Source organism: Chlorocebus sabaeus, chromosome 29, assembly GCF_047675955.1.
Source record: "Chlorocebus sabaeus isolate Y175 chromosome 29, mChlSab1.0.hap1, whole genome shotgun sequence".
Taxonomy (NCBI): Eukaryota; Metazoa; Chordata; class Mammalia; order Primates; family Cercopithecidae; genus Chlorocebus; species Chlorocebus sabaeus.
Window position 1 is genome coordinate 13,270,664 of NC_132932.1, and position 20,579 is coordinate 13,291,242.

Consider the following 20,579-nt stretch of genomic DNA (forward strand, 5'->3'; position numbering starts at 1 on the left):
CCACTGTGGCCTTTGTGGGGGACCCTGTTTGTTGGATGCCCCTGGGGCTCAAGGCACGCCATGTACATCTCTTCATATCCTCAGCGACGCTTTAAGGTGGGCACAGTCTCTACTTGACAGTTAAGGAAACTGAGGCTGAATCAAGTTCCCGAAACTACTGGTAGGGGACAGAGTGGGACTTTGAACCAGACACCTCCCTTCAGGGCCTGTGCTGGCCCTCAGCCCACCCAGAGCTGGGGCTGGCAGAACTTGGAGGGAATAGTGAGGCAAGGAGCTCACCCCACCACCAGGATCCTGAAGCCTACAGAGGAGTGGGGGAGACAGGGACCCTGGTTCCTGGGTGCAAGGGTTCCAGAGAGTGACCTCTGCCACCATCTTTGAGTGGCAGGCAGACAGCTACACCTGCTGGGTGAGGGGTGGTCTTGTTCTTAGAGTGGGTGGGCTCTGGGAGGAGGAGAGGAACGGGAGAAGGTGCCCATGTGGAATGGAGAAGTGAAAGGGCCTTGTCTCAGGCGCTTCTTAGCCGCTCTGCATCAGGGCTAAGGCAGCCACATCCCTGCTGTTTGCTCCTGGGGGGCTGTCTGCCTCTCACCACCCCTCTGCCTGCAGCCCCCTTCTCTGAACCTTCGCCACCAGCCCCCTCCCCATCCTAGGGAAATGTCACCTTCACACACTCCAGGCTGGCCGGACTCCATCAGGCTCTAGCTTGGCCCCTTGTGATTGCTGAAAAGAAGGTGAACCAACTCTGAAGCCTCACTACTCAAAGTGGGTCGCGGACCAGCAGCATGGGCCTCTCCTGGGAACTTGGTAGAATTGCAGAACCCCTGGCCCACTGGGGCCTGCTGAACTGGGTCCCAGGCCACCCAGTACAGCCTCATCTGGGGCTACCAGATCCCACTCCACAGCCCTGGAGCATGTGAGGGACCCCTTTCCGGAGTACCTGGGTGGGATTTCTGTCATGAAGTCCCCACACACCCTAGAGTTCTGTAACTGGGGTGCTGCTCTGAGAACAGTTTTGAAGGCTGTGGAGATAGCAGATCCCGATCACAAAGCCAGTCCACTTAAAATTCAGGAGCCTGCGGAGTTGCCCATTTGGAGTGTAGAGCCACACCTGGGCACCGGCCTGACCCTGCCAGGAGGCTGGTGGGAGCACAGTGTCATAAGATGGGTCTTGCAGGAGAGGCTGGAGCCCACCCGTGGTGGAGGGAATCGGGAGTGTGCTAATGAGGCTATGTGATGATGTGTGGCTGCAGGAGCATGAGCTCACAGGTCCAATAGCTGGATTCATGTCCTGCCCTGGCTCACTTCCTTGAAGTGAGACTTGGGCAAGAAGTCAGCCCAGCAGAGCCCAGCTTTCCCCTGAGCTGGGGATGGCAGTCGCACCGGGAAGATGCAATGGGGGAGGCCTGTACCGCCTGCAGCACCGGACCTGGGACAGAGCCAGCCAGCTGGGACTTCACAGTCCCTGCTCTCCAGGGTTTTACCAGATTCCGTCCTGGTGGAGAGTCAGAGCACAGCACAGCTCCTGCTTGTGTTGCAGTGGGGCCTGCTCTAAAGGGACAGGCAGTGTCCTTTTTCTACTTTGGTCACAGTAAGGGCCAGAGGTAAACCAGAGCCTGAGCGTGGCCATCGGTTAACAGGAGACCAGTGTTCCTTCCGGTTGATTTTCTCTGATGCCCGCATCTGCATGATTCTGAGGAGGCAGAATGTCAGGTCAGCACACCTGGCTCCTGGAATTAATGAGGCTGCCGGGACAGGCATTGTGTGCAGGCCGCTGCACCAGTCAGTTCCTGTGCGCTGGGTCCCTCCGAACGCTTGTTCTGCATAGCACTCCCTCCCCATACACCCCACCCCACTCACCTTCTGTACTGGCTTTATCAGGGGGCAGCAAGGAAGCTACCTTGTCCCACACAGACCGCACCAACATTTCGAAGCCTACAGGTAGGTTGGGCCCTTCCACATCTTGTACAGGTAAAGGAGACGTGAAGACAACAGAGCAAGAGAATCTTCTCATTGCCTTGGGAGGGAGACCTGTCCTCAGGAGCACACCTGTGTGGGAGGAAGACTACATGGGGGATCTCACCAGTGCTCCCCACATATCTGCCATAGCACCCCTTTATAATGGTGTATTAGTCTGTTCTCACACTGCTGATAAAGACATACCCAAGACTGGGTAATTTATAAAGGAAAGAGGTTTAATGGACTCACAGTTCCACATGGCTGGGGAGGCCTCACAATCATGGCGGAAGGCAAAGGAGAAGCAAAGGCACATCTTACATGGTGGCAGGCAAGAGAGCACGTGCAGGGGAACTCCCATTTATAAAACCATCAGATCTCGTGAGACTTACTCACTACCACCAGAACAATATGGGGGAAATGGCCTCCTGATTCAGTTATCTCTACCTGGCCCCACCCTTGACATGTGGAGATTATTACAATTTAAGGTGAGATTTGGGTGGGGACACAGCCAAACCATATCAAGCAGGCACCACCTGTCATTTACCTAACCTGACCCTTTAAGTCAGCATACTTTAAATACAGCTAATAAAATGGAAAATCTGTAGCTCTTACATCAATTTTTTTTTTTTTTTTTTTTTGAGATGGAGTCTTGCTCTGTCTCCCAGGCTGGGGTACAGTGGCACCATCTCAGCTCACTGCAACCTCTGCCTCCCGGGTTCAAGCAGTTCTCGTGCCTAAGCCTCCTGAATAGCCGGGATTACAGACGCATGCCACCAGGCTCAGCTAATTTTTGTATTTTTGGTAGAGATGGGGTTTCGCCGTGTTGGCCAGGCTGGTCTCGAACTCCTGACCTCACATGATCTGCCTGCCTTGGCCTCCCAAAAAGTGCTGGGATTATAGGCATGAGCCACCATACCCAGCAATTTTTTTTCTTAATGCACATTTAAATAAAGGTATGACTTCTCAAATTAAAAGACAAAGTGTTCACTTAGGTATCTCCCGAAATTACCTTGTTACTGGCAGTATGGCAAACACAGGTCACATGAGGGGGAGAGCCCAAATTTCAGATGAGCACTGACTCCCCCATGCTCAGGTCTGTGACCTGGGAAGGTGACTTATGCTCCAGTAGAATGGTGCCCACCCATCTGCAGAGGCAGGAGAGATCACCCAGGTCCAGGGCTGCACAGCGCAGACTGGGTTCACACAAGGCTGCTGGGATAGGTGGGTACTTGTGCTTGTGTTAGCCTGCCCTCAAATATGTCTGTTTTTGGTTTTATGTGCAACTCAATTTTATAGGTAAAACCAGCACCAGAGAAACAAACTGACTTTTCTAAGGTCACAGGCCAACTTAGTGGCCCAGACAGGAGTGCTGATGCTCCGTTTCCCCCCTGGAGACCACCCCGGCCAGCACTGGGCTGTGACCCCAGAGGCTGGATCTCCCAGCTGGTCTGCTGGCCCCTTTCTCCTGGAATCCATGTAGAAACTTCTGCTGCAGGTGTGTGTGCCTAGCCACTTGTGGTCACTATGGGCTGTGCAGAGGAAGGCCAGAAAAGGGCAGATTAGGTGTGTTAAAGCCATAGTTCTGGGGCATGGTCATTTTGGCTAATTGTCACTAAAGTCTCAAAGCTTGTGAGGGATCCAAGGTTACTACTCTCGGTTGCTTCTCAGCTTGCTTCTCCGAGCAGGACAGAGAAGGATGGGGGCTACGGTGAGCCTGAGGGAAGCCAGCTCCTCTATGGCCAGGGCTAATGGAGCACTCATACCAGGCAACATTCATTGAGTTTTGGCTATGAATGCTGGGGCCAGACTAAGTCCTTTATATGTGATAAATCACTTCACACACATTATCCCATCTTCCAGATAAGTATAACAAGGCACAAAGACAGGAGGTCATTTATATAAGGTCATACAGTACCAGGACTAGGGACACATATTTAATAGTGGGGCTAATTCCCTGCCAGATTCCTGTTGCTTTAGCCAAAATTCTTGGGGATGGCCATGAAAGTGTATATAAATGTCAAAGGCCCCAGGGTGGCCTGTCAGCTTCCAAAGTCCTGCTACCCTCAAACAGTGACCACTTCCCTTTCAGCCTGCCTGTCCGCTTGGGGTCGCTATAGGCTGGGTAAAAGGACCACTTTTCCTACCACTTGCAGGAAGTTTTTCACCATCTGTGTGTGGCGTGGGTGGCTCTGCCCTAGATGAGATGTCCTCATGCGACGTGTGGCTGCTCCCCTGCCCCACAGATGGTAGCAGAGGCTGGAGTTGCCAGACTGCACCCAGACAGGCTGTTCATTCCTTTCTCCTCAGCCACCTCCCCGTGCAAGATCCTCAAGTGCAACTCTGAGTTCTGGAGTGCCACATCGGGCAGCCACGCCCCAGCCTCGGACGACACCCCCGAGTTCTGCGCAGCCTTGCGCAGCTACGCCCTGTGCACACGGCGGACGGCCCGTACCTGCCGGGGTGACCTGGCCTACCACTCGGCCGTCCATGGCATAGAGGACCTCATGAGCCAGCACAACTGCTCGAAGGATGGCCCCACCTCGCAGCCACGCCTGCACACGCTCCCGCCAGCCGGAGACAGCCAGGAGCGCTCGGACAGCCCTGAGATCTGCCATTATGAGAAGAGCTTTCACAAGCACTCAGCCACCCCCAACTACACGCACTGTGGCCTCTTCGGGGACCCGCACCTCAGGACTTTCACAGACCGCTTCCAGACCTGCAAGGTGCAGGGCGCCTGGCCGCTCATCGACAATAATTACCTGAACGTGCAGGTCACCAACACACCTGTGCTGCCCGGCTCAGCGGCCACTGCCACCAGCAAGGTAAGGGGGAGGGGGCGGCTGTAGAGCACAGCCCTGCCCTTTCTCTGCCCTGCGTGGACACTGAGAGGCTGAGAGGGCCTTGGGTGCCTGGAAATGGGGGAAGATGGAGCAGAGTGGGGACACAGGGGCACTCTTCCTGAGCATCCCAAGGGGTGGATCTCAGCTTCCTCCCTCCTTCCCTGAGCCAGCCCAGGCTGGCTGGCATAGCTCCATTTCACAAATGAGGAGCCTGACGCTCTAGGAGGCCAAGTGACCTTCCCACCCCAAGTGCATAGTCAGCTGGGATGCTGAGCTAGAATTTGCCCCAGGCCCAGGTGACTCCAGAACCTGGCATGTTCTCAGCGGCCCCACGAGGCCACTGGTGGCTGCTGGTTTTCCAACCCAAGGAGGCCTTAGCATGTGGGCAGCAGGACTCAGGTCCTGCTCATGGGGCCACAGCCAGGGGCAGCCACACACACGGCCATGGGCCCCTGCAAGTGGACACTGCTGTCTACCCCAGGCTCTCCCTCCCCTTCCCACTTTTGGGGAGGATGTCCTGTGACTTCATATTCAGACTTAGCCAGAGGGCAAGGCCTCGAGGCCAGGAAGGAAACTGGTGGCTCCCAGTTCAGGCGATGGGGACACGTCCGCCCTCCCCAGTGCCCGGCCTACCGGTGCCCCCTGGGGTTTCCAGCTTGGCGAAGCAGCAGTGGGTCTGTTTTCCTAGGAGGAGCCAGTTGGAAGGCCGTGTGTTGGGCAGTGCCAGACTTACCACAAGGGTGTTTCTGTTCCTTCCCACCCCTCCACACCCAGAGGAGGACAGCGAGGTGACCTGGCAGCCAGGGAAATGCTCCATCCCTGCCACTTCCCTCTGCTCCGGTGGCCATTGCCTGCTTCCAGGGGGTCGCTTTGTGGGCCCTGGCTGGGCGGGAAACAAGCAGGTCTTCACGCTGTGGATTCCCAAGCAGGCCCTTGGCACCAGACCATGACGCCTAATGGAGAAGACTTGCAGCCGGTACACTCCACCCTGTGCCCCCACAGCCCTCTGTAGACTCAGGGCCTGCATCAAGGACCCAGCCACCTCCCCCACGGCCCCTGCACCTCCCCACCACGCACCCTCCTGAGAGCCAAGACAAACAGACGCCAGGAGCCTGAGGCTGCAGCTTCTAAATCCAGGCACCAGCACGCTTTGGAGGGGACCTGGCCTCCCTGTCCCATCCTGCAGGCTCCCAAGGGCTGGCAGGGCACACAGGGAGGTCTGAGGATGTGAGAGGGATGTGGACCCCAGGTGGCTTGCTCCTCCACACCCCAGGGAGTAGAAGCACCAAATGTGACAACAGAGCCAAGCTGCACACCGGGGAGGATTTGTGGTTTGTGCTCAGGGAGGCTGGGCTGCTGCCCCCATTATGGGTGGGGGCGATGTGACGGGGTGGAGCAGAGCCTTGAGGCTGGGGCCATGTGCCTGGGCTCACGACACCACCCTCAGCTCTTAGCTGAGGCACGCTGGGACCTTGAGCGCAGCAATGCTATCCACAAACCACATGTGAAAGGACTGGTCATTCATTCCTTCTTATATTTCATTCATTCACTTGACCCACATTTTTCAAATGCCTGCTCTGATCCAGGCTCGATTCTGGGCACTGTGGACAGCAGAACTGCCCGAGCAGTGAAGGGAGAACTTCCCTTCTTATCCCAGCATGGAGGCTTCCAGAAGAGTATGAAGCAGAGCTTCACCAACCCAGCCCCTTTCTGCTGCAACTGAAGGCTACCTTTGATCTCAGCAGGCTGAGAGCTCAGCCCTGTCAACCAGGCTCTGCTGGAGGCCAGACAGTGATAGCGTCAGTGTCTGTGGCCAAGTCAGTCTCAGAACTCAGGCCAGACTGGGGGTATAGAGGTCCCCCGGTGAGAACATCGGTGGCTGGCTTCAGGCACCTTTGGCCTGCCCCCGCCTCTCTTTCAGCCCTCCGTTACTCAGGTGTGTTTGTTCGCTCATTGATGGAGCAAACACTTACCAGACGCTGCGTCTGTGCCACCCTCTGAGCTAGTTGTTGCCCTCCCTCCCAAAAGCTCCCAGACTAGTGAAGAGCAAAGACCGGCAAAGGGGAGCTGGTGATGGGGGCTGGGGCAGCAGGATGTTGAAGGCCATTGGGAGCCTTGGCTCTGTCCAGAGAACTGGGGAGCCCATCCACCAAGCTCACCCCTGAAGCACAGCGTGAGTTTCCAGATGGAGGAAAAGAGGAGTCAGCCTCCAAAGCAGGCAGAGTGGGAGAGCAGCCTGGTGTCCGCAGGGAGCAGGGAAAGGCAAGGGACTTTCATCTCCACGATAATGAGGCCTCTGGGCTTCTGTGACCACCTCGACCACCACCAACAGAGCCCTCTGGGCCTGCCAGACTCTGCCCCCCACTGGAACCCACTTCCCTTTCCTCTCTCAGCCAGCCAGACTCCACCTGTCCCTGCACACCTGCCCTTGAAGGCCTCTCCTCAGGGTTCACAGTGTGTCCGGCCCCTGCCTGGCCTGACCCTGGCCTTGCAGCCTTGAGATTTGCCTTGTGCAGAAGCTTCCTGTGCAAGCTCTGTGTGCATGAAGCTGGCCCCAAACACCTGGACATCACTAGGGGCCCATGACACTGGCAGTATCAGCCAATCAGCCAATCCCTCTGTTGTGGACGATCAAGATCTGGTGTTTTCCACGTGGACATTTTAGCCAGTTTGTTACTGCTGTGGGACAGCCTTCTGTGCCCAGACCTCTCCTCCATCACCCTTTTTCCAGCTATGCTGCTAGTACCCATTTTACAGATAAAGAAACTGAGCCTCAGGAGAGGACAGGAACTCGAGTCCTGCGCCTTCCCCTTCCTTTCCCCGCTGGTTAGTTTTCCCCGTAGCACTTGCCAGCCTGTCCCTCTGCATGATTCATTTGTTTAATCTGTGACACTCTGGAGCATAGGGATCTTCTCCCTTGTGTACCCCCAGCCCCCAGCACTGGGCGTGGCATGGAGTTGGTGCTCTGTAAATAGTAGCAGATGCAGCCCGGGCTCTACCTCGTGCCCGGTGCAGTGGAAAGGGCCAGGGCCCCTTCAGAAGGGGGAGCAGCAGAGGCAGGAACAGCAGCCCGCCCGTGGCTGTGTTGGCAGTGAGCCGCCAGCTTTCGACAGGCCCCCTTCATGCTGTTACTTGTGGTTGAGTCCCTGGTACCGGTGCCAAGAAGAGTCAAGCAGCCTGTCAGCCTTCCAGGAGGCTGTGTCTGAGAGATGGTGGTTAGAGTGAAACCAGCCTTTCCTGTTCCAGGGAGACTGATGGCACTTGGAAAGCAGGACGCCCCCCCCCCCCCCCCCAGTGTCTGTGTGGCCCTGCACACCAGGCAGGGACACCAGAGTCCCCCTTCCTCCCCCCATGGCAGGACCACCCACGGCCCAGACCACCCTGGCTGGCCCACCTCCGGCCCCCCCAGGCGGCCTCCACACCAAGGTGGGCTGGCCAGTGGGTGGAAAGAAGGAAGAAGTAGGAGGTTGAACCGTATGAAGTTGCCATTTCCATAGGTCAGGAATGGCAGAGTAGCAGCAATTTCATCAGGTTCCAGGCTTAGGGCTCCATGCTGGATGGAGAGGCTGCAGCCATCTTTGACATCCCACAGCAAACCGGAAGTGTGACATGTCCTGGGGCCAGGCTGGGACCCCTGTGGGAAGGGAGGTGAGGAAATCGAGTCCAGTGCTCAAGGAGCTGTGCCCTTGGGGTCCTCCTGGTGCTACGCTCCATGGACTCCCACAGAGCCGCGGCCCCAGGCAGTCTCCATCAGGCACAGAAAGCACAGCACTGGGTGCCCGAGATGAACAGGCTCATGAAAAGACTGCCATTTCTTTTACAGTCCTCTGGCGGCCCGCCCCTCGTTCAGCTCCTCCCAGCCTTGCCTTTCTGACTAACATGGTGAGAGGACAGGATTTTCCTTCCTCAGAAGCCTTGGCCTAGTGTCTCCCTCTGTTCTTGTGGGGGTTCCACACCCCTCAGGCTACCAGTTCTTCCCACCTCATCACCCCAAAGCCTTATGCCAATATGGGGAACCCACAAAGCCACAGCAACACAGCCAGGAACACCTCTAGTGGCTCTCAATACCCCACTGGCTTGTATTACCTAGAAAGTTCTGTGGCCCCCTTTTCAGCCCTCAGGCCTCTTAGCACCTGGCCCTGAGGCTATGACCCTGGGACCAGCCTGCCCCAAACTGAGGCCACTATGCTGCACCCCTGGCCTCCGGGTCCCAGAGGACAGGATGGCCTCTTGCTGCATCCCTGGCCAGACCCCACCTTCCACCTTTCTGCGACTCTCCTGCCTGAGCTGAGGTCCTTCTGTAGTTTCCCTGCCTTCCCTTCCCCATCAGAGCAGCTTTTTATTTTATGTTGCTTTCTAGCACCTCACACTGTGCCCTCACCACACATCTGCTGTTAGGCCAGAAAATCCCTTGGTGCTTAGTGGCATTGCCCTCTACCCGGAGAGCCGGCCAGGCAGTCCTCATGCCTCCCCACAGTGCCCAGGCAGAGAATGACTGTGCACGTCATCAGTAGCTCCCCCTTGCTCGGACCCCTTCAGCCTGCAGACCCTCTGAGGCCGGGTTGGGGTGGGATCCCTTAGGAGCTCTGTCAGCCAGCCAGCTAACTGGCCAGACCCTTTCCTGGGTGGGGAGGGGTGAGCTCTGACCTACAGAGGGGTGAGGGGTTGGGGCTTAGTCATGGGGGTAATTACTGGGCCTGGGAGAGGGTAGTGCAGCAGATAAAGGTGGGGTTTTAGCAGGAGGTCCCAAAAGGCCTGGGTGCCACCTTGCCCCCTTCACCCCACCTCCCTTCCTGGCTTCAGGCTGGGAGTCCAGGTTCCAGCTGCCAAGCCTTGGTCCAAGGGGACCAAGGCAGCCAGAGCTCCTGTGGCAAAATAGCTGGCACCTGGGAAAGGAGTGGAAGAGGAGGTAGTTGTTTCTCCCAATTTCTCTGTTTCCAACCCAGAGAGCCTACTTAGTTAGGGTTAGGGAGGAAAGAACAGCCAGATACCACCCAGGACAGGACAGCAGAGGAAACTCACCTGCTACCCTGGCCACCAGCCCTCCTCCTCTCAGGCCTGCCACCCAGTGGGCTTGTGGCCAAAAGAGCCCAGACTCTGGAAACCCAGAGTTTAATCCCAACTCTGCCTCTTGCTGACTGTGTGACTTTAGGCAAGTCACTGCCTCTCTCTGAGCCAACATTTTCTCATCTGGAAAATTGGGAGTAATGTCACTGACCCTTGCAGTGTCACACAAGACTAGAAGTAATAAATGCAGTGCCTGCTGAATGCAGCCGGTGCACCTGTGTTTGGCTCTCAGGAGGAGAACAGTGCCACCCAGCCGGCTGCTCCTCCAGCAGCTCAGTTCAGCCCTTCACCCCTGGCTACAGGCTCCAGCAGAAAGGAGTTCCCTCCTCCAACCCTGGCCAAGGTTGTGCGTTCAGCCTGGAACATCCATCTCCCTTTTACCCACCAGCACCTTCTTTCCTGTTCCCCTCATCCATGGCCCAGCTTGGGGACCCCTTTCAGCAGCCTTGGGACAGTGGCTTCTACTTGCCTCTGCCTGCTTGCATGGATTTTGCCTTATTCATTCTTTCTTTCAGCATAATTTCCCTCCATTACACCTGCTGTAATGTTCAGACATTTGCTTGGGTTCTTTGTCAGGAATTGTGCTCCAGTACCACCGTCATTATGCAAGATGATGTTTGCAAACCATACTCGTTTCCTATTGCCACTGTGGCAGATTAGCATAAACTGAGTGGTTCAAACCAACAGAAATGTTTTATAATTGTGGAGGCCAGAAGTTGAGAATATGTCTCATGGGGATAAAATCAAGGAATCAGCAGGGCTGGTCCTTCTGGAGACTCCAGGGGAGAATCCATTCATTGCCATTGCCAGCTTTTGGTGGTTGCCAGCATCCCTTGGTTTGTGGCCACATCATTCCAACCTCTGCCTTGTTGATCACATCATCTGGTCTGTCCTAGTTAGTCAAATCTCCCTCTGCCTCCTTACAAAGATACTTGTGATTCCATCTAGGGCCCACCCAGGTAACCCAGAATAATCTCTTCATCTCAGTGTTCTTAACCTAATCACATCTGCAGAGTCTCTTTTGCCATCTAAGGGAACATTCCCGGGTTATGGGGATTAGGGCATGTTCTCCTTGAGAGCCATTATTCAGCCTACCACACTGGGTTTTTAACCTTTTATTTTTAATTATCTATGCTTTTATTTTTGTGGTTTGCTTCCCTATATAATAGTAAAAGAGCTAGTTTTCTACTTCGGGTAGTGGCCTAACATTTTTCTAAGTCACTTTTTAAAGTAAAAAGGGCAAGTTGTTTTAAAGAACGTGAAGTGCACAGCTGCACAGGTGGAACTGATCTGTCCAACCTGGGGAAGGGAGTGTCCAGGGCATCCCTGGGGAATCCTTTGTGCCCTCCTCTCAGTCTAGAGCATCTTAAGTGTGGGACTGGGCCTCCTCCCTCTGTGCCTCACTTACTCTCCTCTGCCCCTTTCCCCGGCAGCTCACCATCATCTTCAAGAATTTCCAGGAGTGCGTGGACCAGAAGGTGTACCAGGCTGAGATGGACGAGCTCCCGGCTGCCTTCGTGGATGGCTCTAAGAACGGGGGGGACAAGCACGGGGCCAACAGCCTGAAGATCACTGAGAAGGTGTCAGGCCAGCACGTGGAGATCCAGGCCAAGTACATCGGCACCACCATCGTGGTGCGCCAGGTGGGCCGCTACCTGACCTTTGCTGTCCGCATGCCGGAGGAAGTGGTCAATGCTGTGGAGGACTGGGACAGCCAGGGCCTCTACCTCTGCCTGCGGGGCTGCCCCCTCAACCAGCAGATCGACTTCCAGGCCTTCCACACCAATACTGAGGGCACCGGCGCCCGCAGGCTGGCAGCTGCCAGCCCTGCACCCACAGCCCCTGAGACCTTCCCATATGAGACAGCTGTGGCCAAGTGCAAGGAGAAGCTGCCAGTGGAGGACCTGTACTACCAGGCCTGTGTCTTCGACCTCCTCACCACGGGTGATGTGAACTTCACACTGGCCGCCTACTACGCCTTGGAGGATGTCAAGATGCTCCACTCCAACAAAGACAAACTGCACCTGTATGAGAGGACTCGGGACCTGCCGGGCAGGGCTGCTGCGGGGCTGCCCCTGGCCCCTCAGCCCCTCCTGGGTGCCCTCATCCTGCTCCTGGCCCTGCTCCCTGTGTTCTGCTAGATGCGTAGATGTGGAGGGAGGCACAGGCTCTGTCCCCTCGGCTTCTCCATCTGTGGGCTGGGACCGCCAGTGGGGTGCAGATCTCCTGGCATGTCCCCCATGGCCCCACAGAACGCCAGGGACCGCCTGCTGCCAAGGGCTCAGGCATGGACCCCCCCCCCCCTCTAGTGCACGTGACAAGGTTGTGGTGACTGGTGCCGTGATGTTTGTGACAGTAGAGCTGTGTGAGAGGGAGAGCAGCTCCCCTCGCCCCGCCCCCGCAGTGTGAATGTGCAAAACAGCCCCTCAGACTGAAGCTCCCCACCCCCACCAGAGAGACACTGGGAACCGTCAGAGTCAGCTCCTTCTCGCAATGCACTGAAAGGCCCAGCCGACTGCTGCTCGCCGATCCGTGGGGCCCCCTGTGCCCGCCACATGCACGCACACACTCTTACACGAGAGCACACTCGAAACCCCTAGGCCAGCGGGGTCACCCCAGCCACACAGGCATCCTTGGGGCTCGGCCCCAGGCAGGGCACCCCTGGGGCGCTGCTCGGCACCTTAGCGGACTGATGGAAGCTTTTGGCCAGTAGGTGGTGCCCGCCTGGTGCCTTCTTGCCTGTGGCCTCCCTGCCCATGCTCACCTGGCTGCTGTGGGTACCAGTGCAGGTCCTGGTTTTCAGGCACCTGCTCAGCTGCCCATCTTTGACCTGGGCCCTCGCCCCTTCCACCCTGTGCTTAGAAAGTTAGAGTGCATGGTTCTAAATGTCTAAACAGAGAAGAGATCCTTGACTTCTGTTCCTCTCTCCCTTCTGCAGATGCAAGAGCTCCTGGGCAGGGGAGCCTGGGCCCCAGGGTGTGGCAGGAGACCCAGTGGATGGGGCCAGCTGGCCTGCCCTGATCCTCTGCTTCCTCCTCACAACCCCAAGAGCCCCCACCCAGTCCACCCACGTGTGGAGTCTGGGGAGAGGAGCAGGGTCTTAGGTTTCTCATCCCTGAGCATCCCTGGCAGGATCTCCAACCTCTAATCTCTTCCCTTAAGCCCTGTGGCCACACAGCCAGGAGAGACTTGCCACTGGCTCCTGCCTCATTTCAGCCCTGGGTGCTCATCCAGGAGCCCAGAACAGTCCCACCCGTGCTGCTATGCCCACAGCACCCAGCCGGCTTCGCTCCCAAAAGTGCAGCCAGGCCCCAGAGGGTGATCCCGCCAGCAACCCTCCAGCCCCACACCCTCCCCACCCATCAGCATCCACGGCAGCCCCTCTGCTGTTCCCCAGGGACCTCTCATACACTGGCCAGGAGGCTGCAGAACATGTGTCTCCCCCTCCCTCCAAGAGGTCCTGCTCCCTCTGCCAGAACCGTGTGGGCGGTGGGAAGGCGCTCGGGCCCGGCCCCTCTCTCTCCCTGCTGGTTTTAGATGGTCCCTATGTTGGAAGTAAAAAGTGAAGCACTTTATTTTGGTTGTGTTTGCTCACGTTCTGCTTGGAAGTGGGGACCCCTCACTGCGTCCACGTGTCTGCGACCTGTGTGGAGTGTCACCGCGTGTACATACTGTAAATTATTTATTAATGGCTAAATGCAAGTAAAGGTTTTTTTTTTGTTATTTTCTTTTAGACATGTTGGAGTTTGTTTTCTGAACAGACTTTGGCTCCCTTGACGGGGGTGGAGGATGGACTTTGGTGGTGGGGTCCCCTGCAGCAAGTGTGTGTGTGTATGTGCTCGCGCATGTGTGTGTGCGTGTGTGTACGCATGTGTGCGTGTGAGGGTCGTGAAGGCATGTAGAAGGTGCAGCAGTGTAACAGCCACCACACGTTGCTTCTGTAAAATACTTTTCCTCCTCACGATGAGCTGTCTTTGGAGCTTGGCAGGCCCAGGTCCTCTTGTTCTAGTGACAGTGGAACCCAGTCACGGAGACAGGTGACCACACGATGGAGAGACATACGGTGCCCTCTGGGATGAGATGAGTGGGCTGGCCTGAGATCCGGGATGACTCTCTCTCAGCCACCACTGTCAGCCTAGAGCCCCAGCTGTGGGACTGCCTGCCACCCTCCCTGCCCAACTTCACATAGCCGGGGTGGAGCAGTGGCACTGCAGAGGAGGCTGCTGTCCATGTCATTGTGGGACCAGGTTTATTGCCAGCTGTGATCACATTTCATCTGTAAAAACTACCCAGTGGGAGTCGGGCGCGGTGGCTCACGCCTGTAATCCCAGCACTTTGGGAGGCCAAGGCGGGTGGATCACGAGACCAGGAGGTCAAGACCATCCTGGCTAACACAGTGAAACCCCGTCTCTACTAAAAACACAAAAAATTAGCCGGGCGTGGTGGCGGGCGCCTGTAGTCCCAGCTACTCGGGAGGCTGAGGCAGGAGAATGGCATCAACCCAGGAGGCAGAGCTTGCAGTGAGCCAAGAGACAGCAAGACCCCGTCTCAAAACAAAACTACCCAGTGAATCAGAAACAAATGTAGGCTATTTTGCCAATGAAACAGAGACTCTGTGAGATTAATTGACTTGCCTAGGGCTCCTTAGCAACGGGAGGGGCAACCTGTGCACCTAGGTTAGTATTGCCCTGAAGCCCCTTCTCTCCAAACTAAATGCCATGAGGCAGAATAGCAGCACAGTTAAGTCAGCCTACGTCCTGGCTTCTCCACCTCCCCAGCAGTGTGACCATGCACAAGTCACTTCACCTCTCTGAGCCTGCATGCTGTTCTCTGGAAGATGGGGGGGTGCCTGTCCCACACTGATTTTTGGAGAGTCAGGAGTTCATTCCTGTAAATTGCTTAGGAGAGGGCGGGGCACCCAGGGCTTGTCTGGTGGTGGGGAGGGAGGGGAGGGAGTGGTATTTATCCCAAAGCAAGAGAAATCAGGTAAGGGGAGAAGGAAAGGGGCGTTACAGACCCTGGACTCTTGGGAGAGGTGAACCTACAGGCTAGCAAGGGGAGGAGTCCCAAGAGTGGGCATGTATACTAATCCCAGGCAGAGCAGGAAGGCTGAAGAAAAAGGAGAACTATCTTTTTTTTTTTTTTTTTTAAATGGAGTCAGACGTCTTGCTCTGTCGCCAGGCTGGAATGCAGTGGCACAATCCCAGCTCACTGCAGCCTCCGCCTCCCGGGTTCAAGCAATTCTCCTGCCTCAGCCTCCCAAGTAGCTGGGACTACAGGCGCCTGCCACCACGCCCGGCTAATTTTTCGTATTTTAGTAGAGACGGTGTTTCACCACGTTAGCCAGGATGGTCTTGATCTGACCTCGTGATCCACCTGCCTTGGCCCCCCAAAGTGATGGGATTACAGGCATGAGCCACTGCGCCCAGCCAAAAAATGAGAACTTTCTAAAGCCCTGTTCTTGCAGGGCTCCCAGAGAGAACACAGGAGTTGGGTTTAGGAGGCAGAAACCAGACTGGAAAGGACAAAACATACCCAGCATCTTCCCTGGTGGCTGGAACTGTCACTAGAGGCCTCATGCCCTTAGCAGCCAGTGGAACAGAGTGACTCAGGGAGGCAGCAAGGAGGAGCGGAGCCGTTGGTGCTTGGCTGGCGCAGAGAACAATTACTGAGAAGCCAGGGCACACAGAAGAAAAACAAAACAAAAAAATTCGCCTCCATTAAATGAAAATGCTAAATGGCACTAGCCAGAAAGTATTCCTGGTTTGGAATTTGTTTTCGGGACCCTAAATGTCACTGGCTGGAGTTCTTTCCCAAGTACCATGCTACCAGTTGCCCTCATGAACATGGAAATTTCATCGTGAATATGGAACACAGCATCCTGAGCTAAAAGATTCCCAAGAGGCAGCTTCATCTTGCAGGACAGGCTAGGTTTGGAGCCTCTGGAGGTTCCTGGCTGCCAGCTCTGTGGAGGCCTGCGGCCTGGAGGTAAATGTATTAGCACACAGAGGTGGGCGCCTCTCCCCGCCCCATCCTGTCTCACTGATGTGTTGCCGAGAACTCCTGGAGTTCTTGTTTAGCTAACCAGAATTTGCAAGGCTAGAAGACAGGAGAGAAATGGCCTTTAAAACAAATGAATGAGAGTCATGATGAAGGGGACAGACTGGGGGGTGAAAATCATTACCAGAACACTTGGGCAGAGACCCATCAGAGCCAGGCAGGAGCAGAGTCATCAGAGCTGTGCCAGCAAGTGGCATGGAGCAGGGGTGGCACTTGGACTCGGGCTGCAGGCAAACTTGGCGTCAAAACTGGCTCAACCCGTCGCGAGCTGTGTGGTCTCGTTGGGATTTTTTGAGCCTTAGATTCCTTATTTGTAAAATGGATTTGTGAGTCCCCACCTCCCAAGGTCAGTATGGAAATCCAATGAGCTAACACCTATCAACGACCTCGCACATGGCCATAGCACTGCGCATGGAGGCTGCCAAAAGTTGCCACCTCCTCTCTGCAATTGCTTTTATTTATACATTTCATAACTATTGGGTGATTACCCAGCATTGATCAGGGGGGTGGGGGGCTGCCACAATGACCCAGACAGACTGCTGTGCATTCTTGTTGGAAAGATAAGGCAATAAACCACAGTCACAAAACCCAGGATCCCATGGTAACGAGCTCCACAGAGAAAAGTGAAGTGGGCCAGAGGTTCTGAGAGACACACATTGGATTGCAGGAGGGTGAGAAGGGGTATTTATCTGTGGTGGAGTTAAGGGGGCTTCTGACTAGCTCACCTGCATGAATTTGGGGAGCAAGCCAGGCAGAGAGCTGGGGAGAGCATTCTGTGCAGAGAAAATAGTGCAACAGCCCTAGAGCGGCAGCCGCAAAGGGGGAGTTGAAGGGATGGTGGGAAGCCACTGTCACTGGACAATAGCAAGTGGACAGACCAGGGGTCCCAGGTGAGGCTACAGAGTAGCCAGAGTACGGCAGGGCTCTCCAGCTCCGGGAGGACTTGACATTTGATTCCAGTTGCCAGAGGAAGCCATTCACGGGCTTTGAGTGTAGGAATGATGTGTCTGACAAGGTCTCACTCTTATCACCCAGGCTGGAGTGCAGTGGCACAATCACAGCTCACTGCAGCCTCCACTTCCTGGGCTCAGCTGAAGCAATCCTCCCACTTCAGCTGCTCAAGTAGCTGGTATTACAGGTGCCTGCCATCACGCCTGGCTAATTGTTAAATTTTTTAAAGGGACAGGATCTTGCTATTTTGCCCAGGCTGATATTGAACTCCTGAGCTCAAGCAAGATGCCTGCTTCAGCCTCCCAAAGTGCTGGGATAACAGGTGTGAGCCGCTGGGCCCACCCTGGCTTGGGTCTTAAAGGAACCGTTCTAGTTACTATACAGAGCAGACTTGGGGCCACTGCAGGAGAAAGAGGAAGTCAGGAGCCGGTCTGAGGCAGTGGCAGTGCAGAGATTGTAAGAAATGATGGGCTCAGTAATAGACTGGATAAAGAGAATGTAGCACATATACACCATGGAATACTATGCAGCCATAAAAAGGGATGAGTTCATGTCCTTTGCAGGGACGTGGATGAGGCTGGAAGCCATCATTCTCAGCAAACTATCACAAGAACAGAAAACCAAACACCACATGTTCGCACTCATAAGTGGGAGTTGAACAATGCGAACACATGGTCACAGGGAGGGGAACAACACACACGGGGGCCTGTCGGGGATCGGGGGATGGGGAGCTGGGGGAGGGATAGCATTAGGAGAAATACCTAATGTAGATGACGGGTTGATGGGTGCAGCAAACCACCACGGCACGTGTATAGCTATGTAACAAACCTGCATGTTCTGCACATGTACCCCAGAACTTAAAGTATAATAATAATTTTTTAAAAAGAAATGATGGGCTTTGGGATCTAATAAGAAGGTGGGGCTGACAGGGTTTGGCGAGAGAGAGAGCTTGACAGGAGACCACGATATCTTCCCCAGGGGTCTGAGCACCTGGGGAAGTGGTGGTGCCATTTACCATGCCTGGAAAGATCATGTGAAGAGCAGGTTTGGGACACTGAAGGCCCGAGAGCCCCTGGCAAATCACCAGTGTAAGTCCAAGAGTCCAAAAGCTGAAGAACTTGAAGTCCAATGTTTGAGGGCAGAAAACAGCCAGCATGAGAGAAAGATGAAGGCCAGAAGACTCAGCCAGTCTAGACCTTCCACGTTCCTCTGCCCGCTTTTATCCTAGCCTCGCTGGCAGCTGATTAGATGGTGCCCACCCAGGTTAAGCATGGGTCTGTGTCTCCCAGTTCACTGACTCAAATGTTAATTTCCTTTGGCACCCCGTCTCTACTAAAAAAATACAAAAAAATTAGCCGGGCATGGTGCCGGGCGCCTGTAGTCCCAGCTACTCTGGAGGCTGAGGCAGGAGAATTGCGTGAACCCAGGAGGCAGAGCTTGCAGTGAGCTGAGATCCGGCCACTGCACTCCAGCCTGGGCAACAGAGCGAGACTCCGTCTCAAAAAAAAAAAAAAAAAAATTTCCTTTGGTGACACCCTCACAGACACACTCAGGAACAATACTTTGCATCCTCCGATCCAATCAAGTTGGCACTCAATATTAACAGTTTTGGCCGAGCGCGCTGGCTCACGTCTGTAATCCCAGCATTTTGGGAGGCTGGGGTGGCAGGATCATGAAGTCAGGAGATCAAGACCATCCTGGCTAACATGGTGAAACCCCATCTCTGCTAAGAATACAAAAAATTAGCCGGGCGAGGTGGCGGGCACTTGTAGTCCCGCTACTCGGGAGGCTGAGGCAGGAGAATGACGTGAACCCGGGAGGCAGAGCTTGCAGTGAGCCGAGATCGTGCCACCACACCCCAGCCAGGGCGAGTTTTCCTTGTTTTGCAGCCTCAGCTATCTCAGTTGTGAGAGAACAATGGTGCCACCTCCCTCACGTGGTTATCCTGAAGATTAAATGTAATGCATGCAGCACGGCTTCCGGCCCACCGTGTGCTCTGAGTAACTGGCTGTTGTTCTCTTCAGCCCTCCTGTTACTGACCACCTCAAGGGCACTGTTCCTCCAAGCTGACCATTTCTTGCCAGTCACCCACTGCCCAGCTCGCCCCGGCCATAGAGTGGGCTCTCGTCCACGTGGATGGTGAGCTGCCATCTTTGTCATCCTCTGGACACCACATCTACCTCCTTGGGAAATAGAAATGAGCCCTGCATTTGAACCTACCCTTGAGTCCTGCATTGCTTTGTCAAATTTCACAAAAACCCTAGAAAGCAGATATTGCTCTAGTTTACAGATGGACAGACAGAGGCTAAGAGAAGCCAACTGACCCACTCCAGGTTACAACCAGGGTCTGGCAGGAGAGCACGCCTCCACCCACCGCTCACTGCACCCACCGACTCCTCGCTTGAGGGCAGAAAACGAGCTGGGGTGGGGCGCTCCAGGGAGCACAGGCAGCCTGTGTTCAAGGCAAGCTCGTGAGCCCCACAGCAGGCGGGGGAGTCAAACCAGGGCTCTGGTTCTGGGGTGAGCAGAGGGTGGGTCCAGGCCCCCACTGGGAGGCTGACTGAGGAGGGGCTCAAAGTGCTGGCAGGCTCCATCAGAGGAGTTTGATGAGCAGGGCTGCTGAGTGGCCCTCAGGTCAAGGCTGGGGCCTGGGCCACCAGGGACCAGGTCTGCAGGGCCAGGGGTCCCTCCCAGGATAGAGCAGGAAAACTCTGGCAACCGCCTTCTTGAGTGGACTTGACCTTCGCTTTCTTTGCTAATGATCTCAGATTAATCCTGTAAAGTAAGTGCCCCAGGGTGAGTGTTGGTTGCACAAAACAAGAGGAGTCTTTCTCCCCTCCCTTTCTGGCACAAACATTTGTAGGCCACCCCCGATGTGGCTCGTCGTGGTCTGGATTTGGGGGCACATTCAGGCATTCAACAAATATGTCGTGAGGCCCTGTGATGAGCTGGGGGCTGTGCTTGATATTGGCAATGCAGCTGTGATCACTCAAATGAATGTGCCCACCCTCATGGGACTGACCTCTAGTGGTGACAGACACTAACCGAGTCACATGTGTGATTACACGTGTAATCATACTTACATATGTAACAACACGTGAGTTACACGTGCAGTGGGGGGAGGGGGCCCTTCACGGTGACCAGCCCAGCAGGGAAGGGGATGCGGGTGGCAGAAGGAAGTGGTACACCCTGGTCCTCATGGAGCTCACGGCAGGTTCTCTGACCCTCACCTTGAGCCACAGGCTGTGTCTGAGCCTCACTGCCCTCAGCTATAAACTGGGTGCACGACTAGACCTTAATCACTGGGCAGCGGGAAGTACTACATAAGTTCATACTGGTGCATACTGGTGCAGAGGCCCTTGGGAGACCTCAGGGAAAGCTACTGCATGAGGCAGTGACAGGCTCGGCCTTTGGAGTTGGGCTAGAATCTGAGTTCTGACAATGATCCCTGCCTTGTCCCATCTCTCCTCAGGCTGCCCTGAGCCTTCCAGTTAGGCCTGGGCTTTGGGCTTCCATGTTTGTCTCTGCATTGTCCAATTTTAGCAAGAGTCCTGCTAAATCGGTCTCGCTGGAATCCCCTGCCCTCCACATCTGATTGCCCTCCCTGTCTGATCGTGGTCTTCATACCCCACCACCTCCAGGGAACGTCTGATCACCTGGCCTGCCTTCAGCAAGAATCCTATCAGGTCCGTTTAGCCAGAA

At 55.3% G+C, this 20,579-nt stretch overlaps 1 protein-coding gene across 2 annotated transcripts in view; it reads left to right on the forward strand.

Moving 5' to 3' along the window:
• Positions 1 to 12,413, forward strand: part of RGMA (repulsive guidance molecule BMP co-receptor a) — a 44,803-nt gene extending 32,390 nt beyond the window's left edge. For both annotated transcript variants that reach the window (XM_007990500.3, XM_007990501.3), the window contains exons 3-4: positions 4,267 to 4,781; positions 11,300 to 12,413. In XM_007990500.3, coding sequence (XP_007988691.2) covers positions 4,267 to 4,781; positions 11,300 to 12,007 — 1,223 coding nt within the window. In that variant the 3' untranslated portion in view covers positions 12,008 to 12,413. The remainder of the gene's footprint in view (positions 1 to 4,266; positions 4,782 to 11,299) is intronic.
• Positions 12,414 to 20,579: the final 8,166 nt, after the last annotated feature.